At 51.8% G+C, this 26,022-nt stretch overlaps 1 protein-coding gene across 1 annotated transcript in view; it reads left to right on the top strand.

Annotated features, from left to right (window-relative positions):
• The window catches only part of MED27 (mediator complex subunit 27), a 235,018-nt gene extending 209,847 nt beyond the window's left edge, over window positions 1-25,171 (top strand). Inside the window, exon 7 of the mRNA XM_029203602.1 lies at window positions 25,100-25,171. Within this exon, the coding sequence (XP_029059435.1) occupies window positions 25,100-25,156 (57 nt within the window). The 3' untranslated portion in view covers window positions 25,157-25,171. The remainder of the gene's footprint in view (window positions 1-25,099) is intronic.
• Window positions 25,172-26,022: the final 851 nt, after the last annotated feature.

Here is a 26,022-nt window from a genome sequence, read left to right as displayed (position 1 = left end):
AGATCCCTCTTGCTGCAGTGTGTGCGGTCAGTGCCTAACATAGGGCCAGCAGGCAAAGAAGAAGTATTCCAAGGGCCCAGATCCATTGTATAGATCAGGCAACAAAGGGTAAATTTGCAGCTGAAAGGCAGTAAATTGGAGACTGGCACTGTGTGTGCGGCCCTGCTCTAGGTGTCTCCGAGGTATTGCACAAGCCTTTCCTGGTTTGATCTTTGCCCAGAGGCCATTTTTTAATTTGAGATTTTTCTTTTTTTTTTTTTGACCCCCGCCCCTGCCATCTGGAGAGGCTAGGAATGAGAAACAGTTTTATTTTCAAACCCAGCTAGTTATGGCTCCTTTATATTTCCTTTAAGTTTAAAAACTGAGAAGTTTCCTTTTAGCGCCTTAGAAGCAAGGCAGCTTCTTTAACAGGGAGCCTGGAAGTATCCTTAAGAGGATGGTTGAGTCCATTGGGCAGGTTTCCCGGCTTGCACTTGATCCACAGGGACAGTGTTGCCCAACTGCCCGCCACTGCCTGACAAGGAACTGACAAGGAACTCTCCTCACTCCCCTTTCAGCCCTCACCGGTGGCCTCCTTAATCCCCACCTCTAGATAAGAGGTGTGCCAAGAATGTGTGAACTTGTTTAAGAACCAGAATGGGGGCCGCCCTTCTGGTTCCCGTTCATGCTATGGGAGGGGGAGCCGCCCTCTGGGACCAAGGAGGCTGCTGTGCAGAGCAAGTTAGGACAGATGCACTGCAGGGCTCCATGCCAGCCCTCTGCCACCCCCGGCCCTAGAGGTCGAGAGAGAGAAGTCAACGTCTGTTTCAGCCACAGTTACACGTGTCTTCCAGCCCTCACAGCCAAATCCGGTCCTAACACGCCCCCTTACTGGCTTTCTTGGCCTTGACCGCGTGGGAAACATTCTATTTGTTCGTGGGCATCTTTGGTCAGTGTCTGACTGTTACTCTGATAGATTGTAAGCACGTTAGTAGGTATATATTAGGAACCTAGGATTTTCTTTTTTCATGGCCTTGTTTCATGGTTAACTGTGCGGATCAAGAAGATTAACTGCAGATCTTTCTCATGCCATGAAGCCCGGGGTCCAGACTGAGGACCTTGCCATGCCTTAAGTGGGACTAAAATATCGGGTGCTGAGGGCCAGGTGGAGAGCTGAATACGTGGATATGGTCAGGTAGGCTTTGTTTTCTGTCTGGATAACGTTTACCTTTTCTGTACTATACAGCATGAATAGCATCATGACTTAAATGTCAGGGTTTACATGACTAATTCTGCGTCCTTTTAACATTCTGTCGCATTACATTTTCCCCCTTCCGGCGGGGGCGGGGGGGGGGGGCTTATGCTCCGCCTTTGTCGATCTCCCCTTCTCTTGCATTGCACTCAAGGTCAATGTCTTGCTTTGACGCGAGACATCGTTTTGATTCGGGCTGAATGTATTCTGACTTCAGGACATGGCCAGAGTCTGCTGTTTGCCTTCCCCAGTAGCCACACTTCCATTCTTCCCTTCCTAATAAGGCTCCCAATTTGAGCCTGGAATAAAGACTTCATATCCCAGCTCCTTTACAGTTAAATAGCCATTGAGATGTGACTCAGATGATGTCCAGCTGCTGGAGGGGGTTCTTCAGTGGGGGACGAGGGGAGGGAGGCCTTTTCTGCCCCTTCTTTCTTCCTGATGGTGGAAGTGTGGACATGACGGCTGGCCTCAGGCAGCCGAGCTGGACCCTGAGGCAGGAGCCACGTGCTGAGGACACCACAGCAGCAGGATAGAAGGAGCCTGGCTCTCTGGTAACTTTGACATCCACCCCTGCTCTTCTTTTATGTAGGAGAAGAGACTAGAATGTCTTGTTTAAGGCACCCTTGTTCTGGATGTACTTTCACTTACGGCTGAGTTTGATCCTAATGGGCACAAGGACAACTGGTGAAGTTGGGTTTTTAAAACAATCCTCAGTAGGAGCCTGTTTTCCTCTTTCTCTCTCACCTTACTGGGGAGTTTTTGTTTTTGTTTTGGGGGGGTACGCGGGCCTCTCACTGCTGCGGCCTCTCCCGCTGCGGAGCACGGGCTCCGGACGCGCAGGCCCGGCGGCCATGGCTCACGGGCCCAGCCGCTCCGCGGCACGTGGGATCTTCCCGGACCGGGGCACGAGCCCGCGTCCCCTGCATCGGCAGGCGGACTCCCAACCACTGCGCCACCAGGGAAGCCCCCATTGCCGTTTTTTGTTCCTGAATGTGGTGTTTGTCACAGCGACACCCACACCCAAGGCCCTGCCAGTGCTGAGAGCTCTCCTTCTCCTGTGGCACGTTGGCTGCCTTTCTCAAGATCGTTAACACCCCTGTTGCCTCTTTGGAGACCCACACGAGTTTGGTTTCTGCTGGTGTCTAACACTGCTAAAGGTTATTGAATCCATCTTTAGTTAAGAAAAGCCACTTAATTAGCATGTTTTGGCCTCGTGAAGAGCAGTGGCCGCACACACGTGCTCTGATTTGCAGCACCCCCGTGGCGCCCCGTCTCCTCCTCTCCGTGTTGGGCAAATAGAACAGGCTGGGTCTCTCATTCTCTCCTCCCAGGCCCCTGGCCCCTCGTGCATTTTTCGTGTCGACTCACTACTCCTGCAGCTCCCTCTGCCCTGTAAATGGTATCGATCAGCTGATTAAGCCTTCAAGCAACAGCAGACCACTGATTTTCCAACTCCAGGTCCTCGCTTCCCTTCCTCACCTGGTACCGTGTTCCTCGCTTACATTTCGCCACTAGCAGAGGATTTCTCCACATCCTGCCCACCACTAGCCTCTATCTGGCCCTGCCCTTGTTTTGTGGGTGTTTTGGATAATCAAGAAGATGAACTTAAAAGAAACCACGTCCTCGATTTAGATGCCACTCGGGCCCCAGTTCCTTGCCAGAGGGGCACCTCCACAGGGCTTCTTAAGGGTGCTGCCTGCATGGTGGCAAGCCACCGCAGAGCAAGGGACAGAGAGAGAGAGCAAGCAGGAACCCGCAGTGCCTCTTATGACCTAGCCTCCCGTGCCATCTCCTCCGCTTGTTTTCTCTTTGTTAGAAGCGAGTCACTAAGGGAAGCGGAATTAGGCTCCAGCATCGGAGGACATGCCACACACTCTGTGGACATATTCAAATTATCACACTGTACCCTCTGGACACAAGTGGACATGCAGACATGCTCCCCCCTACACAAAAGTCTCAGCCCGCCACAGCATTGGCTCCCAGTCCTGGTCTCGTCATCCAGGTAGGAGGGAGCTCCTCACAATAGTTCCTTAAGTGCAGCTCCTGGAGTTCACCTCCTTTCCACCTGGAGACCTGCGAGCTAAGAGCCAAGTGATCTGCCCTCCCAGACCCGGGTCAGGCATGGGAGAAAACACCTCCCTCGTCCCTAGCTCCTGCGGCAGCGCTGGGCACCGGGGGTGCCTTCGCTCCCTAGACAGTGAGTGAGTGAATGAATGAATGAGCGGTCTGGAGCCCCGAGACAAAGTGGCATGGCTGTCCCTGCCTGTCATCCACATCCCAGCCCAGAAGTCACCTCCAAACCTGTCACTCAGCTTACGTGCTTCACTGCCCGTGTGTCAATCCCCAGAATTGCTCTCTGCTCACTTCCTGCTGACTTTCTCTCCCGACTGGCGGGTGCCCCCACCCCAGGGGCAGGGACCTGGATCCTCTTGTTCACTCTGCATCGCCTGCACCTAGAACAGGGCCTGGCAAATAGTAACGCTCAGTAAATGTTTGTGGAGTGAAGGAAGGGAGCAGTCAATACTCAGGTGCTGGGCAGGGCGGCCTGAGATGTGGTCACAGGTGCTGGAGAAATCAGAGCGGGGATTGCACAGCAGATCACATGGCATCAGCGTCCGTTTTCTGGGGGCTGATGATGGAATATATCCTGTTCTTAGGAGACACAGTCTGATGTATTGAGGGGAGCAGGTTAGAATGTCTTCAGCTTACCTTCGAGTGGCTCAGAAAAATGCATATATGCCACACCCCAACCCACCTCGTGCAGGACCTCACAGCAGTGTCCTGTGTCCCCCTGGAGTGAAAGGCAGGGACTGAGTCCCTGTGTGTCCCAGCACCTCATCCGGAGACTTACTGACTGAATGAGGAAGCCCTGAGTTCGCCTCTCACTCTAGCCTGAGTGTCCACCCTGTAAAATCCCCCATTTGTCCCTTTGCTCCTCTGGTGGGTGACTGGTGCCAGCTGTGGAGGGATTCAGGCAGGGACAAAGAGTTTGTTCCTAAGCGTGGCCTTGAGTGATGTGGTCAGTGTGGACCCAAGCAGGTGCTGCCCAGCTCCCTGGAGAGGCCCAAGGGGGCCAGCATCTCCGCCTTGAGCTAATTCTCCCCCAGGTGCAGCCGGAGCCGTCGCTGCCTTCCAGCTCCACGGATGGTTCTCTGACCGTCACCAAGCAAAATCCTTCACAACCGATTTCAAGGGGTTAATGGGAGGACTGAGTGGAATTTACTTAAAACCTCAGCCCCACTTAAAATAGCTTTTTAAGGCATTTAGCGGCAAAGTCCTTTGATTTCCCCATCCACATCCTTTCTCGCTGTTATTAAATACCAAGATATTCTAGTCCAAGTTCCGACTCCCCCAAGCCCTGATTCATGCAGTTGTACATGCCGAGGAGTATGAGACATTGTCACCTGCCACCCATGAACTTGGATGGGCGGTGACACAGGCAAGGGTGCCAGCAAGCGGCTGGCATTTGGGCTTAGAACAGCTCGGTCTGCAGACGTGGCCAGCACCCCAAGTTAAAACATCAGAAGCCACACACGTGACCAATGACAGCACCCCCTGTTTAAATCACTTCTTGGATTTTCTTTTTCTTACCTCGATTTACATGCATTTCTAAATTCCGGCTCCTGGGCCTTTAAGAGTCTCAGCCACTTGGAGGGCAGGTGCTCCAAGCCCCTCTCCCACACAGGACTTTTTGCCTGCTCTTTGGACATTTCACTTTGTTTTGGCCACTGGTTTTTCATTTCCACCCAATTTTGAACTTATCTGCTTGTCTTCCAACCTGATATTTGGATTGGGATAGGCATGATTATGAGGGTGATGGTGATGGTGGTGGTGGTGATGATGTAACAGGACCAATAGGACACTCAGGGAGGCTCGCCGTGTGCCTAGCGTGGTGCAAAGCCCGACTGTGGCTTGGGTTCTGGAAGCAGGATCTGAGATGGATGCAAGATGTTTATTAGCAATCAGCACCTGCGAAGGGGAGAGAGCAGAAGCAGGACTGGGCGGAGGGAGTGGCGGAATGGTGACACTGGCCCTGTGAGGACTCAGCCAGCCTGGGGGGAGCTCAGACGAGCACTGTCTTTCCAAGGGTCCCACGCTGGTCCCAAACAGCCAGACCTATACGCCTGCCTCTCTCAGTCACTGGATGCCGACTGTCCCCAAGAACACAGCCTGGGGTGGAGAGGCAGGTCTCTGCAGCCCAGGCCCCTCTGAAGGAGCTGAGAGCCGGGCCCTTCTGGTGACCACACTGCAGCGGCTGGGCAGCAGGTCCTTCCTGAAGATGACACGGGCAGCGCCTTTCCATGTCCGCCACAGGCCCTTTGTCTGCGTGATCCAACTTCGCCATCAGAACAGAACCCTGAGGTGCTTTTGCAGATGGGGCAGCAGGCTCAGAGAGGTTAAGTCACTTGCCCAAGGTCACACAGCTCGCATGCTGCCCGACACCTTCCTGGCTGCAGGGCCCAAGTTCATAACCATCATCGCACTGCCTCTTAGGCTGAGTGGTAGGACTTGAAAGATGAAATTGAGGCGACTGGCCGTCCCTCATCCTAAGGAGCAGAAACCATGCTCTGTCTGGCCGCCTGGCTCCCTCCTGGGAAAGGGGTTATTGTGTTCTGGGTTTCCCTTTCCACAGGTTGGCCAGCCGGTGATTCCACCTTTCTTCCTGTGCCACGGCTTCATTCGACAGTGAAGCTGGGATCCTGGCTCCTCCCTGCCAGGGTGACTTCTAGGACAGAAGATGGCACATGGGTCTTTATCTTCTCTCTTGGTTCCAGACCTTGAGAAGGAGCGAAAGGCAGTCATTCAGGCCCTCCTTGGTACCAAGATGTGGGGTTTGCTGCGACCACTGGGAAACATGAGGCCAAAACCATGAGAAACGATCCTGAGACGAAACCCCCAGGGCAGAGGGGGCAGGCAGCACATTGACAGGCTCTTCTCCTGCCCCTCCAGATAACCCGCTGCTTATTTCAGCGTGTGTATTGTTCTAGTGATGGAAGGAGGCTGTGTCTGGGGAGACGGGTGTCACGTAAAACTTGGTCCGACTTGCCCCTCTGGCCTGGGCTGTGGTGAGCCCAGTAGTTGCCTGGGAGCCCAAGTTCACCCATCCTGCTCGGGGTTCTCAGCGTGTGATACTAGAAGGACACCGGCTCTTCCTGTCACCTCCCGCCCCCTCTTCCCCACCTCCCGCCCCACTAACAGCTGGGCCAGGCGTGGGCCTGGCTCAACCAGCTGGAGGCTTCAGATTCTGGGAGAACGGAGCGGAGATTCAGGGAGAGTTCAGGGCCCACCCGGTGGCCTTGGTGCCAGCCCGGGTGGCGCAGCAGCAGCCGCCTGCCCAGCTGTGGTTCCGGCCGCGCCGCCAGCCTCGGCTCCTGCCGTTCTCATTGATTCTGGAAGCTTCCGACATCCCTCCATTCCCATGCCTTCCTGTATGAGATGCCAAAGTCCATTTAGGCTCTTGCAACCAGGAGCCCTGCTGTCTGAAAGCAAAAGCGTTGCAGCGTCTGCCAGCACCCCCGGAAGGCACTGGGCGCACGCACCTGGAATCCTCTAAGCTCAGCGGCTCGCGGTAGTGAGTTCCCTCTTGAGAGAGGCAAACAAGCACAGTCAGAGGCCTCCTTGACCGGAATGATACCTCGATTTTGTGCAGATTCAACAAACATGTTAGATAAAAGTCAGCTGCCGCTGTTGTTCTGTTGTTACTGTTGGTCGTGGCCATGACAGTAATTTGGGATCAGTTTAAAGCAAAGCACTTGGATTCTTAGCCCAGCCCCATGGTTGGTTTCCAGGCTGAAAATGAAACATCCTTCAGAGGGAAAGAAAAGGGTAGGTCTGTCCTTGGCAAAACCAGCCTCATTTTACGCAGTGAGCTGGGACAGTGCTCCAGTGAGTTCAGGACTGGCTCCACCCCAAACAGCCAGAGGGCCCAGGCTTTTGAGATGTGTGGACGCACCATTTTCTTAAAGGAGAAAAAGTGGGGGCAATAGGAAGCGAAATTCCAGATCTGAGGTCGCAGGTCGAGGGTGCGAAGGAAATGAGACACAGAGTCACCGGGGCCTGACAACTTCCAGTGAGGTGTCATCACCAGAAGCGCCATCCATGGGGAACTAGAAGTGGGGGACAGGCACCCCAAAGCTGTACCTGTCCTTCCTCCCCAAGCTCAGCTCCAGCCTGGGTCAGGGCAGGATCCCAGGCTCGGCTGCCCACCAGCTTCCCCCTTCCCTCTCTAGGGGAACCTTCCCCCTGCCCACAGTCTCACTGCCCATCAGCAGATAAGGGACTTGCCCCAGGTCACAAGCTATAAGGTAGAGGAGGTAGGGTTTCACCCCAGAGCTGTGTGCACCAAAGCTTTGCCACTTCTGGGGCTCGGGCCCTTCCCTCCGGATGCATGCAGTCCAGTGGGGGTCACAAGGCCCTCAGGAAAGAACAGACAAAGGCTACGGGAAATTGAGAAGAGGGTCCTGGGTATCAAGGAGGGCTTCCTGGGGGTGGTGGCGTTTGAAATGAGCCTGGAAGGACAGGTGGATTTTGAGCAAGAGGCGCTGGGGTTGTGAGCATCTGTGGGAAACCTGCAGGCTGGTCCAGAAAACTGGGACAGGAGCTGCCATCACCGAGAGCCTGGCTCATCCAGCACCTCCTACCAGAGGCCAAGTCCCACAGCTGGAATTCAAAAAGCCCTGCCTTCTCCCTACCCTAGGAGAGAGGTAGGGTAGCAGGGAAGCCCCGTGTCCAGTGCCCCGTAGAGTAGGGAGGCCATCTGAATCAGGGATCCATGGACCCCAGGGGTCTCTCCCAGCTCCAGGGCCCCATGACAGACAAGTTGACTTCATTGGCAAACTTGCACGAGACTGGGGGGAAGGTCTACAGCCTCCATCAAAGGGGGCCACGACCCAGAAGATTCTACAACGCTGGGATGAGAGAAGGGCCCCAGACACTTTGGAGCATCTCCCACTAAAGAGAAAACACAGCTATTGAGCAGAAAGGTTCACTCTCACACTTTGGAAAGCTGGAGGTCGGGAATTGCGAATCCCTTAGTCACCAAGCACTTTCGCATGGTCTTCAGAAGCTCTGGGAGGGGACACCACCCCCAGCAGCAGGGGCTCTTCAAGCCTGCGTGGGGCTTCTCCCCTCTTTCCAGAGGAGCCTCGGCCGCGATGGACAACAGGCCCTCTCAGGCCTGACACAGCCTTTCTTCCCATAAAATTTCTGGCTGAAAATACCTTTGTCTTTAAGGCCTGCCTCTCCCAGTGGAGCCCGAGTTTCTCACCAGGCTCCCTCTGACAAGTCTGCCAGCTGCGTGGATAGTTTGTATCGATTCTGCTCTGTGCAGGGAGAGGGCGGGGGGCGGGGGGGGGCACCATTCATCTGACCCCAGGCCAGTGGGCCTGCGATGGGGAGGGTCAGTCTGGCAGGACAGGAAATCTTCGGTGACCAAAGGCTGCCCACACCTGCCAGGGGGACAGAACAATCCGAGGGGGAGAAGAGGGCTGCCCGGCCCAGGGGCTTGGGAAGAAGGGTGGTCCAGAGCCCCCAGGGACTGGGTAGAGGACCCACAGCTCACCTCCCCCAGGGGACAAGAACTCTCAATGTCAAAATGTGGACAGAGGACAAAATACCCAAGATGGGCTGAGGCTGTCACACAAGGACTAAAGTATTAATACTATAGGAGCTCCAGGCGGTTTTTCCTTTAGCCTAAAGTCGCCTCCTCCTCGTCTTCCCGTCCAGCCAGACTTCAGCCTCCTGGGATGCATTGAATTATTGGTCCCGATTCCTCCCCTCCCTACAGCAGTGTGTCCTCACCCCTTGCTGTGGCCTCCCAGTGGGCGAAGTGCACTTCCTCCACCCCTTGACCCTGGGCGTGGCCTTGGGACTGGCTTGGGCCCGTGAAGATAAGCAGATTCACCACAAGCACTGGCTAGCGTTGTGCTTGCACAGCAGGGCTTGCCTCTTGCGCTCGGGTGATGCACCTTGCAAAGAGCTGCCCCAGAATGAACACGGATAGAGCAGACCTGGATCTACCCAGCAGCCAAGCCCAGCCAGATCAACCAGGAGCAGAGTCAGCCAACTGAGCCAGCCCAGATCAGCCGGTCCGGAGCCACTTCCTCGCTGTGCCACTTACTACCTATCCATCAGCTTGGGCAGGACATCCTGTGCCTCACCTGGAATGTGGGCCTAATAATAGCGTCTCCCAAATTAGTTAAGGGAACACCAGCACCTGCACAAACCCCAAAATGTCAATGATATAACATAATAGAAATTTATTTCTCATTCATAGTTCTAGTTATCTACCACTTTATTTAAAAAAAAAAAACTACTTTGAAAACTGTGGCTTAAATCTCATGATTTCAGGGGCCAGGGATTCAGCCAAAGCTTGGCTGGGTGAGTTTGTGTTCTGTGTGGCATTGACTGAGATCACTGGTGGCTGAGCTTGTCTGGAGGGTTCAAGGTGGCTTCACTTGCCAGCCATCTGGTGCCTTGGCATAGACGCCAGAAGCCTGACCTCTACTGGTCCTCTCCCTCTCCCTGTGGTCTCTCCAGCAGAGTAGACCCTCTTCACACAGCAGCTCAGCCCCGAGAGCCTGTGCTCCAAGAAACAGGATTGGAGCCAGAAATAGACATGGTATCATTTCCACTGTATTCTGTTGGTTGAAGCAGTTAGCAGGCCCACTCATTTCAGGGGAGGGAATATAGACCCCTCCTTTCAATGGGAAAAGTTCACAGAATGTGTGACCATCTTTAATCTACTACATTCGTGAAAAGTGCAGTCAGCAGCCAGGAAGAGCTCTGTTCCAAACAGTGACTCAGGGACCCAGACCAGGAGGGTCTCTGCTCCATACAGTGACTCAGGGACCCAGGCTTAAAGGCACTCTGTCATTTTCTACACGTAGCTTCCAAGGTTGCCCTGGTGTCAACGTCCAGCTGGCAGATCCTGGCAAAGAGAAAGCAGGGAGTTGACACAGGAGGATTTTATGAGCCAGCCCTGGAAGTGGCATCTATCACTTCCACGCATGTTCCATGGCCTGAATTCAGCACATGGTTCCACCAAACTGCAAAGGAATCTAGGAAATGTCGTCCAGCTATGTGCCTGGGAGGAAAAGGAGACAGGCTTGGCCAGCCCACTGGTCTCCCTCTCAAGGTTATATGAGGAGTAAATGGCCCAGTACATGGAAAGGGTACCTGGCACACTCAACAGCCCTGCACGGCCCTCCTCCATGCCTCTGAATGCATCGCAATATATGCAGGATTTGCATCGCTGGTCTGCATCACTCTGTGGTTTCCTTGGACATGGTGGTTATCTGCCAACCCCCCCAGCATCTTCAAAGGGAAACATATCCCTGTGCGTGGGCAGCTGTAGGTCCCCAGCCATGCTGAGGGGACCAAGAGTGGCTGGGCCCTTACTGGTCACTGGCCCACAACGGGACCTGGTGTAAGAAGATTTGCCTAGATAGGCTGGACCAACCAGAGAGCCGAACTGAGAATGACGCAGGGAGAGAGGGTCATGAGGTGGAGCGAGGGCCTGGAAAGGGCCAGGAGCACGCTGGGACGATGAGGAATCAGAAACTGCGAGAAAGCAAAAACCCAGAGCTACAGAGAAAAGCTCTAGAGAAGACAGTAAAGAAGCAGGTGGGTAGCAGGAGCTCTGATGAGATGCAGGCTGAGAAGCAGAGACCAGGAGACACACCTGAGACATGCTCAGAGCAGCTCAGCGTGAGGACCCGGCTCCCGTCTCTGAGAAGCCGTCTTACATCCTGCCTTACATCCTTACCTCGAGCCCCAAAGGATCCCTTGGTCCTTACTAATGAGAACAGCGAACAGGGTATGGTTGTGGCTGGAGGCAATCATCATTCTGGGTCAGGGGTCAGCAAACTTTCTGTAAAGAGCCTGATCGTAAATATTTACAGCTTTGCTCATCCCTGTTGAAGTTGCCATCATCTTGCAAAAGCAACCATGGACAATATGTGATGTGGCTGTGTGCCAATAAAACTTTATAGACACTGAAATTACACTTCATTACATTGTCACATGTCCAGAAATACTATTTTTCTTTTAATTGTTTTTTTACTACTGTATTGAAAAATGTAAAGCAATTCTTAGCTCACGAGCTATACAAAAACAGGCTTTGGGCTGGATTCAGCCCACGGACCATAGTTTGCTGACCCTGTTCTTGGTTCATAAGGGCCGAGGATCCCATTCTGTTTGGTCACCAACACCTGAAATGCCTTCCTGGGTCTGCGGAGGCCTCCCCCTTCCACTGTCAAAGCTGACCACGGCGGGTGTGCCCCAGACTCAGCCCATCAGTGGCACCCACCCCGACCTTGACCAGAGGCGAGCGGTGAGGACCTTGCGGAATCAGTCCTGGTGACAGGTGATGGCTCCCCGGGCGCAGTGGTAGTCAGAGCACCCACAGCATCTTGTGCCCAGCGGCAGTGCGGCGTCTTCACTAACCCATCCTGTTGGCTTTGGTTCTTCCCTCCTGGCTTCAGGGGCTCTGAGCTGGGTCCTCAGCCTCTTCTGGAGAGTCTGTGAGCCCTGCACCCTTCTAATGAATCCATGTTCTGCTTAAATCAGCTAGAAACTAGTTCTATTGCTTACAAATAAGAACACTGTTAGTTGTTGGAATTTCTCTTCGTGATTTTCTCTAGTGAATTCCCAGGGCAATAAAACGTGCTATAAAGTTCTTTTTTAATAAGTTTTTTTAAAGTTATTATGTAAATAATACATGATCATTATTTTTAAAGGCAAGAAATAGAAAATATCACAAGGAAGAAATAAAAATTCCTCATAAGCACGACACTCAGAAAGAAGCACAGCTACTGTGGGGATGCAAACCCTTCCAGATATAGATACAGATTTTTTTCTTAACAGATATCAGGTTATACTACTATATGCCATAGTGTAACTGGCTCTTTTACTCACAAGCATCTTGTGAGCGTCTTGAAACATTAATAAGCATACGTTTCTGTCTTTTCAAATACCTAGTGTTCCATCACATGCGTGCCCCCCAGTTCACTCCACCAATCCCCCATTAGTGGACACATAGGTTGTTTTCAGTTTTTCATTACTAGAGACAATGCTTGGATAAGATAATGTGGGCTGAATTATGTCCCCCCCTCCCCAAATTCACGTGTTGAAATCCTAACCCTCAATACCTCAGCACGTGGCTATTTGGAGACAGGGCCTTTAAAGAGGTAATTGGGTAAAATGAGGTCACATGGATGGGCTCAAATTCAGTGTAAGTGCTGTCCTTATAAAGAGGAGATTGGGACACAAACAACACAGACTGATGGAGGACCATGTGAGGACACAGCAAGGAAGTGGCCGTCTGCAAGCCAAGGATAGAGGCCTCAGAAGGTACCAATCCTGCCCACACCTTGATCTTGGACTTCTGGCCTCCAGAACTGTGAGAAAATGAGTTTGTGTTATTAAAGCCACCCAGTCTATGGTTCTTTGTTATGGCAGTCCTAGCACAAAAATATAGTATCCTTTAAACCTTTGAGTACGTTTTAATTTTTTCTTAGGCTGGAATCACAAAAACAGGTTTACTAAATCAAAGGGTGTACACTTTTTAAAGACTTTTTATTTTGAAATCATGATGACTCATAGGAAGTTGCAGAAATAGCAGAGAGAGTCCTGTGTACCCTTCCCCCGAGATTCCCACAATGGTGACATCTTATATAATTACACTACAATATCCAAACCAGGAAATGGGCTTCAGTACAATGCCGTTAAATAGACTACAGGCTTTATTCGGTATAGTGGCAGGTCTTGTATGTCTTTCCATAGATTGATTCCTCAGTATTTACTTTTTATTTTATTGTAAATGTTATTTTCCATTTCATTTCTTTTTTGTTTGTTTCTGGAATAAGGAAAGTGAGTATTCTGACATTGTTTCCAGAATCTTGCTAAATTCACTTATGAATTCTGGTAGTTTGTTGTAAATTCTGTTGGAATTTCAGTGTATATGGTGATATCATCTATAACTAATGACAAGTGTGCACTTTTTTCCTTCACTCCTTATATATTATTTTTTTTTCTTGCTTTACTGCATTGTTAGAATTGCCAGTACAATGTAGAATAAAAGTGACAGTAGTGGGAAACTTTGTTTCACTTCCAGTCTCAGGATTGGGGTTAGGGGAAGTGGAAGTTTCTGTAATCTACCATTAAGTATGCTGTTTGCTGTAGATTTTTAATATATATCATTTATCAAGTTAAGGACGTCCCCTTCTATTTCTAGTTTGCTAAGAGCTTTCTTTTCATGGGTGGTATCGAATTCCATCAAATAATTTTTTAGCATCAATGAAGATGATCATGTATTTTGTTCCTTTATTATATTATGATTGATTTTTGAATGTTAAGCCAACCTTGCATTCCTAAAATAAATTCTACTTGGTTTTGATATTGTTTTATTTGATGTGGTAATATTTTGTAAAGCATTTTTGCATCTATTTTCTTGAAAATAATTGATCCATAATATTCCTTCATTGTAATGTCCTTGTCAGGATTTAGTATTAAGGTTATGGAAGCCTCATAAAATGACTTGGAAGTATCCCTTCTTTCTGTACTCCCTGGGAGATTTTGTGTAAAACTGGGGTTATTTCTTCCTTAAATGTTTAGTAGAGGGGGCTTCCCTGGTGGCGCAGTGGTTGAGAGTCCGCCTGCCGATGCAGGAGACGTGGGTTCGTGCCCCGGTCCGGGAAGATCCCGCATGCCGCGGAGCGGCTGGGCCCATGGGCCATGGCTGCTGGGCCTGCGCGTCCGGAGCCTGTGCTCCGCAATGGGAGAGGCCACAACAGTGAGAGGCCCGCGTACCGCAAAAAAAAAAAAAAAAAAAAAAATGTTTAGTAGAATTCACCAGTGAAGCCATATGGAAATTTCTTTGTCAGAGGGTTTTAATTTTGGATTTAATTTCTTTAATAGATAGGTATTTTTCTTGTGATAGTTTTGATAAGTTGTGTTTTTAAAATATTTTGTCTGTTTCATTCACTTTTCAAATTTATCTGCATAAAGCTATTCCTGATATCTTCCCCAAATCAGTTTCAACATTAGCTCTCCATATGATCACAATAGGTTTCTGTGCGATTATCAATATTACTCCATAATACCCCTATCATAGCACTCACAAATTATATCTGCATGGTCTGTGCATGTGTCTATCTTTGTCCCCTTCTTCCCCCCCCACTGAGCCGTGAGCTGCCCCCTTCCTAGAGCAGGGACCAGATGGAACTCCCTGACTAGACAGGACACATCACAGGCACTGCTGAACTGGGGCCAAAGTGAATGATTGCACTTCAGCGTTTCAGGGGCAGCCCCCCCACTGCTGCTGAAGCAATTGACTGCTATTGAATAAGTCTCAGACGCCTTTGAAATGAAGCTTTCAAATGTTGTTTGCATTGAAATATCTAAGGGCTCCCCAGGTCCACCGAGCCGGAGACAGTCATTGATAGATTAGTCTGAATGAAGATTAATCAATAATTTATGCTGATGGTTTTCCTCCTGCAGCAGGGAGACCTGTTTTGGTATGATTTGACAGGGTCAGGCACACCTTGGTTTACTGAAACCTGATACAGAAAATTAAAAGGAAAAGAAAATGCCCAGCAACCCACCAACAATTGTTTACCCAAGATGGACTCAACCTGATGAAGAGGGCTGGAGAAGCAGGTGGCGGTGTGGACCAGAGTCCAGACCCAGCAGATGCTCCTGCATGGCTGCCCTGCTGGAGCGACGGCAAATGTAAATACGCTTACTGGCATCTTCTCGTAATGTGGCCTTCAGGAGGCAAGCCGTTTGCACACAGTGATGGATGACTTTGCTGGCAGGAGTGAACGCCATGTCTAGAAACCAATATCACTTAGTCCTCCCTTGGAGGAGCCAGGATGCTGAAACGGGCATCCTCAGGGCAGAGTCATCCAAAGGAACATGTAGAAATTGATGATCGTTGTCTTCCCAGCAGAAGGGAGACAGTCCTGAAACCTGGTGGAGAAGTGTCATCAGGGTGAGCTTTGGGGTGGGACTTTCCAAGTTTTCTAACCCTCCAAGCTCAGCAGGATCTCCTCGCTTTTTGTTTCATTCTGTTAGAGAGATCCCAGTGGAATCTTCCAGTTTTCAACCGTATCCTCCCTGTCCTCTGGACGTGGGTGTGAACCTTTGAGGAGGTAGGCCTAGGGTAAACTCAAGTAACTGTCCAATTCAGAATGGTATCTCCACCAGGGGACACTGAGGTTTGTTGCTCCATCAGACTAGTCACCCAACGCCCTCTCCCCAGTGGACAGCTTCTCACTCAGGGGTCCTCGGTCCCACCAAACATTTGCTAGACATGGCCAGCCGTGTCTCAGAGCCTGAAGTGGATGAGCCCCAGGTGGCAAATGAGTAGCACACAGACCTGCCTGCTCACTGCCTTGTGCATGGCAGACATTACCAATCCATCCCTGCATGTTCTCTTGATGGAGAGGAAGTGGGAAGCCTGAAGCCCAGCCCTGCCCGCCCATGCAAACTAGAGGAAGTTCCAGGTAGACAGGGAAGGGCAGGAAGTGGAGAAATGCAGAGGAGAGGTAGGAGGGGAGCACATGTGTCCCCGTGCCCCCTCTCCAGACTTTGGCCCAAAGGGATGCTACATTGGTCCAGAGGAAAACTGGGAGCAGGGAGGTTTCTGTCCAAGTTCACATTTGAGACTCTGGGAGAAGATCACTTCCCAGGCTGCCCACAGCCAACCTGGGAAACCTGGCCCCTGCAGCTCCCCTATGGCCTGGATGGGTTGCAGCAACCCCACATGCCTGGAAGCAGCTGACAGTCTGTGGGACCAGCTCGCAAAGCGGTGAGGACCCTGCAGCCGAGGCTGTGGTGGTTGATAAGAGGCCAGGGGTCACTTGGAGCACACGGGGGAGACACAGAGGGGCTGGGAATGGGCACCGGGCCAGCCAGAGAGCAAGCACCCCAGAGCCCAAGCAAGAGGGACCACCGGGACATTACCTGAAGCCTCACCAGTAGTGCTCAGTCCTGAGGGCTCCTGGGCAGCCACTCCCAGCAGAGAGTGGTGAGGATGGAGCTGCTGTGCACCCACAGACCCCTGCCCTCAGCCGCCATCCCATTTCCTGCACCACAAGCAGCCAGGTTGGGAAGGAGTAGGGCCGTGTGGTACTCGGAAAGTTCGTTTGCCCAAAGCGACTGGTTGATTGTTGGATGAGATCGGGTCTATCCGACTGGAACTCCCGATTCCCACTCACGGAGTGAGCAGAGGAGAAGTGTCTCAGTTTCCGTACAGCGGGCAGAGGAGGCCAAATAGGAGGTCCAACCAGCAGCTCACCCAGCTCCGGCTCCCAGGCAACTCGTGCAGCTGACCTTGCACATGTCCCTGGAGCCCCAGCTGGTGTCCCCGGGCTCAGACTCTGCGGTGGTCGGCAGGCTTCCAAGCACTGCTCGTCCTCTCCCGGCACAGCCCTGCTCGTTTCTGCAGGCCCAGCATCTGTCCCACCTTACTCGGAGGCAGCACTCCGAGGTGACTTTGCGAGCCCCCAACCCAGGCCAGACACACGTCTGCTGTCTTGGAAGGGCTGTCATTGGAGGTGCCCCCTTCCCCTGAACAAGGGATGGACACAAGACCCTCACCAAGCCAGCTGACCCCCGCTCCCTGGGATGCTGAGCCCTGAGCTGAGCTGAGTGATCCGAGGGCTGGACGCCGGCTGGAGCCTCTTCTCCCTCAGAGCCAAGAAGAGCCTGGCCTCGCTCCTGTTGCCCTCGCCCCCGAGCTGCCTCCCACCTGCCCTTTCCGCCACCGACTTCTTCACCTTTGCTTTGTAGTTTTCAGTTTAATTTTTCTTATTGTAGCAAAATATACATAACATGAGATTTACCATTTTAACAATTTTTTTAATGTTTTTTTAAATTTTTTATTTTATTTATTTATTTTTGGCTGTGTTGGGTCTTCGTTGCTGCGTGTGGGCTTTCTCTGGTTGCAGTGAGCAGGGGTTACTATTCATTGCAGCGCGTGGGCTTCTCATTGCGGTGGCTTCTCTTATTGCAGAGCACGGGCTCTAGGCACATGGGCTTCAGTAGTTGTGGCACGTGGGCTTCAGTAGTTGTGGCACGCGGGCTTCAGTAGTTGTGGCTCACGGGCTCTAGAGCGCAGGCTCAGTAGTTGTGGCGCACAGGCTTAGGTGCTCCACGGCATGTGGGATCTTCCCAGACCAGGGCTCGAACCCGTGTCCCCTGCATTGGCAGGAGGATTCTTAAACACTGTACCACCAGGGAAGCCCAATTTTAACCATTTTTAAGGGCACAGTTCAGTGGCATTAAGTACATTCATGGTGCTGTGCAACCGTCACCACGATACATCCACAGAACTTTCCACCTTCCCAAACGGAAACTCTGCCCCTATGAAACACTAATTCCCCATCCCCCTCCCCGCAGCCCCTGCACCCACCATTCTACTTCCTGTCTCTGAGAATTGGGCCCCTCTCGATACCCCACATCAGTGAAATCACACAGTATTCGTCCTTTTCTGTCTGGCTTATTTCACTTACATAATGTCTTTAAGGTTCATCCACGTTGCAGCTTGTGTTGGGATTTCCTTCCTTTTTAAGACTGAGTTGTGTGGATGGACCGCATTTTGTTTATCTGTCATCCGTCAAAGGACATTTACGTGTCCGCCTCTTGGCTGTTGTGAATAATGCTGCTGTGAACACGGGTGTACAAACATCTGTTCAAGTCCCTGTTTTCGATTCTTTTGAGAATATACCCAGGATGGAAGGACTGGATCAAATGGCAATTCTATGTTTAATTTTTTGAGGACCCCTCCACAGTGGCTGCACCATTTTACATTCCCACCAGCAGCGCACAAGGGTTCGTAGCTGTCCACACCCTCACCATACCTGCTGTATTCTGGCTTTTTGATCATTGCCGTCCTGGTGGGTGTGAGACGTTTACTGCTGCTTTTGATTCTGGGAGCCCCATTTCCTTTCACAAATCCTTCTTTATTCTTCCTGATATTAGCCAGAGTCACTTTCTGTTGCTTAGCTCCCAATAACCCTGACTGATCCAGGAGGGGAGACTGTCACGTGTGTCCGAACCACGGGGCCACGAGAAGCTCATGGAGCCAGACCCCTCTCAGCTGCAGTAGGACCTCCTGTGTGCAAGGCCCTGGGGGAGCGGGGAGGGGCTACGCCCATGCTCTGAGGGCTCCCCTGCTCGACAGGAGTACAAGGCTATTTGGAGGATGAGCTGTGTGCCTGGAAAACACACACCCCACTCCCTTCGATCTGAATTTCCAGGGTTGGGAACCTGAATGTACGGTAGCGTTGAGAACCACGGACCACAAAGTGGCTGCAGTGGCTGGCCCGGAGGGTGTGGCTGAGGGAGGGCAGACGAGGCTGAGGGATGGGCACAGGTAGAAGCAGCATCACAAATGATGCCCCCACAGACGATGGAGCACAGAGGGGCCGGAGCACAGCTGGGCAGCCCAGAACGAGAGAAGGTAGTCCCCAGACGCCGACCGTGACCCAGCCGCCACTCCCTGGCCTGGGTCTCCGGGAAAGTCACTTCCTCTGAGTTTCACAGCCCTCGTCTGCTAAGTGGTAATAAAACATCCCGTCCCAGCCAGAGCAGCTGGAACCTGGGCGCGGTGGGCTGCCGCGGGGAGCTAGGCCAGCAGCGGCTCCCAGAGGTTTCCTTTCGGGGTCCTGGGACTCCGTCCCAGGCGGGGCTTGGGGCCCAGCTGTGCCCTGAGAGGAGGAGGCCACGGCAACCGTCTGGCCCAGGCGGCTCTGACCCTGTTGTACCTTGTGCTGCTGTGTCTCCCGCTGAAGTGGGTTGGATGGTGGCCGCCCCCCCCCCCCACAAAGACGTGTCCACCCGGAACCTCAGCTCAACCTTATTTGGAATAAGAGTCTTTCCAGCTGTAATTAAAGTAAGGATCTTGAGATCATCGTGAATTAGGGTGGGCCCTAAATCCAGTGACAGGTGTCCTTATAGAAAGGAGAGACACAGATACAGAAACACAAAGGAGAACACAGCGTGTGAAGATGGAAGCAGAGACTGCAGTGATGTGTCCACAAACCAAGGAAGGCTGGGGCATGCCGGAGCCTCCAGACGCTAGGAGAGGGGAAGCAACAGATTCTCCCTCGGAGCCTCCGTCTTCTGACACTTTGGACTCTGGCCTCCTGAACTGTGAGAAGGTACATTTCTGTCGTCTTGAGCCACGCGGTCTGTGGGCATCTGTTACGGATACATCGCCCCCCCAGGTCCATCTCCAGCTTCTCTGAGGGCAGGGGTGCCCAGTGGCCACCCACCCACCTCCACTCCCGTTCTCTGGCTCTGCCCCGCCCTTCGCTTATCCAGCTGTTGAGGCCTGGACGGAGCAACTCAGAACCTCCTGTGCAGGAGCCAGACCACCCGCCACTGGGACGGGGGCGTGGGCTGGGAGTGGCCGTCTCGTCAGCTCCACAGGAAGCTTGTGATGTGTCTGAAACTATCCCCACCCGAGGTGACCGTCTCATGACAAACCTGGCGCTGGTATCAGTTATTCACAAGGAGCATCTTGGAACGCGCTCAAAACACACGGGCCAGGATATTTTGTTGTTACCCCCTCCCCTGCCTTTAAAGACATTTGTCAGATCTGCGCCTGGCAGAGAAACAGACGGGGCACTGGAGAGGGGCGGGGAGCAGAGCGCCCAGGGCTCCGCCAGCACGGGCAAAGGGCTCACACGGCGGCCCCTCGGCGGGCCTTGAAAACCACGTCGCTGCTTCTCCGCACAGAGAGAGCTGTCGGCCAGCCGCCGGGGCCTTTGATTCCTCTCCGACAGGGTGCTGACAGATGGATCTGGCGCCCGTACATAATTCATGAGCCCCCGAGCAGCTGTGAATTCTGAGCAGACCTCTTCCACCGCGAAGCTGTGCTGGAGCGAAGGGTTGGGGAGTGGGTATGGGTGGGGAGACGGGACCTGCCCCTGCCTGTCCCTCTGCTGGTCCCCCCACTGCTGTCGCCCCCACATGCTTCTCCAGGAGGTGGAGAAGAGCTAAAGCGAGGTTCTGGGGCTGGGAGAGAGCGGTCCTCGGAAAAGCGGTCCAGGGTCTGCCGTCTCAGAGACAAGGGCCACGGGACACAGCCCGCTCCCTCCATGTCAGCCTGACCGCACCCTTCCAGAGGGCCTACGGAGTCGGGGGCTGCAGGACCCCTCCGTCCTGCAGACCCACTAGCTGGATGACCTTGGACAGGTCACACAGGCTGCCTGAGCCCTGCCCTCTCCCTGTAGAATCCCAGTGACAATGTGGGGTGAGGCGCTTTCCCTCCACGGGCGAGCACCTTGGGCCATCGCTGTTAGAGGTGATGGATTCTTCTAGCACATTCCATCTTTTCCACTTGGCTCCCTGGGGGTGACGGCGCCACTTCCTGGGGTCTGGCCACAGACAGGCTTTAAGGACCCAGTTCACACTCGGATCAGGATCCAAACCAAACAGGAATAGAGCCACAGCAGGTGAAGGAGGCCTTTGCAAGCGCAGTGTCAAGGAACCTAGAGGCAGGGGTTCCCAAGCCCAGTGAACCGTCAGACCACCTGGAATTTTTACCGTGCGGCACCCGGGCCCCTTAGGGATTCCGAGTCAGAGGTCTGGGTGGCCAGGAATCCACGCGGGCCTCCCAGTCATGACTCCGGTGGCCACTGCCCGGCCAGAAACGGCTTCCTCAGAAGAGGCCCCGGCACGTTCCACAGAGTATTTTCCAATTGGAGTATGGCTTGAGGTGTTTTTGCAAAACAAGTAGGTTGTCCTTATTTTTCCAATATTTCTGTTTGGTTGAGGACATTGATATTTTTTTCCCCTCATCGTATTTATTGTTAATAGAATTTTTTTCCAAATTACAAAAGTAATATGTACATAAATGTTTCTTTTATTTTTCTCCATGCTTTTCTGTATTTGACATTTTTCACATTAAAAAAGCAATATATATCCCATGCCCAAAAAAAGTGGGAAGTAGAAAAGCAGAAAGAGAGCTATCTCCCACAGTCCCTTCACCCGGAGGTGACGGCCATGAATGAGCGGGTTGGTCTGTGCCTTTCCAGGACTGTGACCGTGTGAACACAGAGACATCCTATTTTATTGTATTCTTTTTTTTTTTTTTTTTTTTTTTTTACTGTGGTAAACTATACGTAGCACAAAATTTACCATTCTAACCATTTTTAAGTGCACAGTTCAGGGGCATTAAGTCCATTCACTTTGCTGTGCAGCCATCACCCCCATCCATGTCCAGACCTTTTCATCTCCCGAAACTGTAACTCTGCCCCATTGAACACTAATTCCCAGCTTCCCCTCCCCCAGCCCCTGACAACCACCATTCTACTTCCTGTCTGTATGGATTCGATTTCTCTGGGGACCTCATACACGTGGAATCATACGGTGTTTGTCCTTCTGTGTCTGGCTTGTTTCACGTAGCAAAATATCCTCCAGGTTCATCCAAGCTGTAGCATGAGTCAGGATTTCCTTACTTTTTAATGCTGAGACATCCTATTTATGAAACGAAATTATGTCGTGTGGTACAGACTGCTCTGTACCCACTTCTGTTTCGCACAGCGTTAGATTGCAAACATTCTCCCAGCAGTGACACCCTCCTGGAAGCAGCGCTGGCCCAGGAGCAGCAAGCTCTGATCCTCTGGGTCGGGGGGTCCTCAAGACCACCCCCAGGACTGGCGATTCACTGCAAGGCTGGCAGGACTCAGCATATAGTTGTATCACTGCTATGACTTATCACAGCAAAAGGACACAAAGCAAAATCAGCAAAGGGGAAGGCGGATGGGACAAAATCCAGGGGAAGCCAGGTGCGGGCTCCCAAGAGTCTTCTCCCAGTGGAGTCATGCAGGATGCTCTGGTAGTGTTGTCCCCCAGGGAAGCTCCTTAGAGACTCAGCACCCAGGGCTTTTACTGGCAGCTGGTCACGTAGCCACCTTCTGCCCAGCACGTGCCAGAAGTGCAGATTCCCCGGGACTTCCCTGGTGGTCCAGCGGTTACGACTCCACGCTCCCTGTGCAGGGGGCCCGGGTTCAACCCCTAGTCGGGGAACTAGATCCCACATGTTGGTGCAAACCACATGGTTTGCACCAACAATTTGGGCACAGTGAGCCACTCTTATATATTAGGGAGTGGTGGACCCTCTCCCAAGATCCAAGTTCCCAGATGCCAGTCCAAGGCCCGCCTTGCATGCAGGCCTTTCAAAGGGTAGCTGTCTCAGGCCTGCTATGGCACAGCTACCTCTTTCCTGCACACACACCAAAGTCTAGGGTTTTTAAAGTCCAAGATTTAAAACAAAATTGAAGACCATTTGGCCATGATGGGCCCCTCTCCCACAGGCCGACTCAGCTGGGGCAGAACAGCTGTATCTTTAGGGCAGGTGGGCAAGGTTTAGAATTGCCATTATTGAGCTTCCCTGGTGGCGCAGTGGTTGAGAGTCCGCCTGCCGATGCAGGGGACACGGGTTCGTGCCCCAGTCCAGGAAGATCCCACATGCCGCGGAGTGGCTGAGCCCGTGAGCCATGGCCGCTGAGCCTGCGTGTCCGGAGCCTGTGCTCCGCAATGGGAGAGGCCACAACAGTGAGAGGCCCGCGTACCGCAAAAAAAAAAAAAAAAGAAAAAAGAATTGCCATTATTTTATTCTTGTGAATTAGCTGTAAATTTGAAAGTCGGAAGAAGTCTAATGAAGACACCTAAGACCTTTACACTGAAACATACAAAATGTTATTGAGAGAAATTAATGAGGTTATAGAGGAATATACTATGTTCATGGATTGGAAAACTACAATACTGTAAATATGCTTTCCCCCTGATTAATACCTAAACTCAGTGCAATGCCAACCAAAATGCCAGTGGTTTCTTTTTGGTAGAAATTGACAAGCTGATGTAAAATTTTATATGGAAAAGCAAAGAGCCAAGAACAAACAGAGCAAGATGGCTTGGAAACAGAGCAAGATGGCACCTATTATGAGGCCGTGGTAATTAGGACAGCATGAGATTGGCACAAGGATAGACATTCTGACCAATGGAACAGAGAGAGATTCCAAAAACAGAAGCTCCCCCAACCCACCCAACACAGTCAACAGGGGCACCCCTACAGTATAATGGTGAAAGGAAATCACCTCAAAAACATACCTCACAAATTACAAAAAACACACTCCACGTGGATCACAGCTCTACATGTGAAAGGCAAAGCAATAAAGCATTTAGAGGATACATCTTTGTGACCTCAGAATAGGCAAAGATGTCTTAAATATGGCAAAAAAAAATCACTAACCATAAATTTTAAAAATTAATAGATTGGACTGTTGTAAGAATATCTACTCAACAGAAGAACCTACTAAGAGAAGGAAAAGGTAATCCACAGAATAGAAGTTATTTGCAGTGAAAGGACTTGTATTTAAAACATGCCTATAAACTGGTAAGAAAAAGACAAACATACCAGGAGAAAAAAGGGCCAGAACCATGGCCCAGAAAAATGGTCAATAACCATATAACAAGAGGCTCAACCTCATTGGCCATCGGGGAAATGCAAAGAGCAGCTGTGGTGTGATCCCACTACACATGCCCTGGAACAGCTAAAATGAAAAGATGGAGAATACCAAGAAGTTGGCAAGGATGTGGAACAACTGCAGCTGTCATGCATTGCTGGTAGAAGGTAGATTGGAACAACACCTTGGAAAACTGTGTGGCAAATCTAATAAAGCTGAACATATGCATACCCAATGACCCAGCAATTCTGCTCCAACCAGAAACGCATAAACATGTTCAGGAAAGACATGCCTCAGACCATTCATAGCATGTATATAATTACCCAGAGGCCCAACAACAGTAGCATGGGTAAAATGTCGTATTCTCACCCAAAGGAATACTATACAGCAATGAGAATGAGTCATCTACCATGACAGGCAACAACGTGGGTGAATCTCCCAGGCATGATTTTGAGTGATACGGGCCAGACACAAAGAGGACATGCTGTACGATTTCACTTACAAGAAATGCACACCTAGATGGGAGGGGCCTTCTGGGGTGCTGGTTACACGGGCGTCCAGTGTGTGTAAATTCATACACTCGTGGGCACTCATTCACATACTCACATACGCTCTGGGCACTTTTCTATGTGGGTTATACTTAAAGGCAAACAAACAAAAACTGGGGGGGTGGGGAAAGGTGGGGCATGCTCTGGGTTATCATACCCCACCAGGAGCCTTCTTCCTTATCTGACGTTGTGACCTCTGACCTGGGTGACCTCTGAGGTGCCTTCACCTTGTCCCTGGAGGCCTCTAGTAGAAAGTATTTGTTCCCAGCTGCAGTCCAGACTCATGCCAACAAGCCAGTGGATCAAAGTGTCATCATTTTTTGCTACATTCTAAAGGTTCTGGCAGTCCAGAAAGTTCTAAAACATCCTGGGTGAGACCCAGCCCTGGCTCAGGGTCCAGTTCCAAGACTAGGAGTCCAAGAGGGACCAAGGGAAGGAACTGGGAAGACCCCACCCATACCTCCCCTGGGATAGAGGCTCCAGCTCCCTCCTGACCCGGGGCTGGCCCTATAGCTTTACACACCAAAGCTAGGGCAGCCCAGTTCCACCACAGATGCGTCTAGTAGCAGAGGCTTTAGAAGCCAGTGGCAATAATTCCAGCCCTGCCTCTTACTGACTGTGTGACCCCCGGCAAGTCACGTACCCTCTCTGGACTTCCATCCCCTCCTCTGTGACTAGTAACACCACCCATTGAGGGGCCTGTTGCAGAAATTAACCTGAATCACTTAGCACAGAGCCTGGCACGAGGTCAGCCCCCCGGCGCATGGCACCTGGCACGTCACTGTGATTACCAACACCATTGCCTTTCTTACTCTGCTGTTCATTTCCACTTCCAGATTCCTGTGTTCTGGATGAGGACCCTGAGCTCCCGTTTCCTGAGCCCTGTAAGGTAGGACAAACAAAGGCGGAAAACCAATTTCCGAGACGAACTCTTTTTAGCCAATATGGTCAGCACAGCTAAGCAGGTCCAGTGCCGCACTTGCACACTTGTTCCTTCCTTTCTCTGACACACGTAATATACCCTCGATGTCGCAAGGACCTGCGCTGCCTCCCAACACCCACAGCGGGTCGGGGAAATGCACCTCTGCACGCTTCACGGAGGAAGATTTATTATTGCAGCGCTGAGATGCAGAAGCAGCCCGAGGTCATGGTTTGGGAGCCAGAGGCAGCTGGAGCTTGAATTTCATTTGGCTTCTTATGAAAATGGTGCAGTAGATTCCGAATGGCCCTCCTCGTCTTCAGATCCCAGGGCAGTTCTTCTATGATAATACAGACCAGCTCCAAAAGCTGTTCTCTGGAAAGGTTTATTAAAACCCCCAGCATTCTCCCTGCTGTGGCTCAGGCTAAAACCCAAAGTGCAGAAAGCCTTGGGCACCAGGGCATCACCGCTAATGCCCAGTGGATGCACCAGCATCCACTCAGGTTCTCAAAGGCTGTCACAGTCCCCTAAGTCCCTCCGTGAAGCCCCCAGACTGTAGCTCTAGGACCGATGGGCTAAGGCCCCCAGGGAAATCAAATTGACTTCTTGACTGCCAGGGTAGGAAGGCATCCGTCAGCTCAGGGCTAGCAGGATATAATCCAGCAGGGCAACGTGTGACAGGCAGGCCGCTGCTCCCCTGCCCACACCCTTGACAGACATTGCTAATCAACCCCAGTGCCCTTTCCCACTGGGCCCAAACGTGGCTTCTGGATCCTTCTTAGCCCAGGGCTCCAGGCAGCCAGATCGACTCGTGGCAGGCAGCCAGTGAAATGTCTGCCA

The sequence above is a fragment of the Monodon monoceros genome, unplaced genomic scaffold (genome assembly GCF_005190385.1).
Source record: "Monodon monoceros isolate NGI ecotype Baffin Bay Population unplaced genomic scaffold, NGI_Narwhal_1 Super_Scaffold_5, whole genome shotgun sequence".
NCBI classification, from domain to species: domain Eukaryota; kingdom Metazoa; phylum Chordata; class Mammalia; order Artiodactyla; family Monodontidae; genus Monodon; species Monodon monoceros.
Note: the sequence above shows the minus strand (reverse complement) of the source record. Positions and strands in the feature narration are given on the sequence as shown.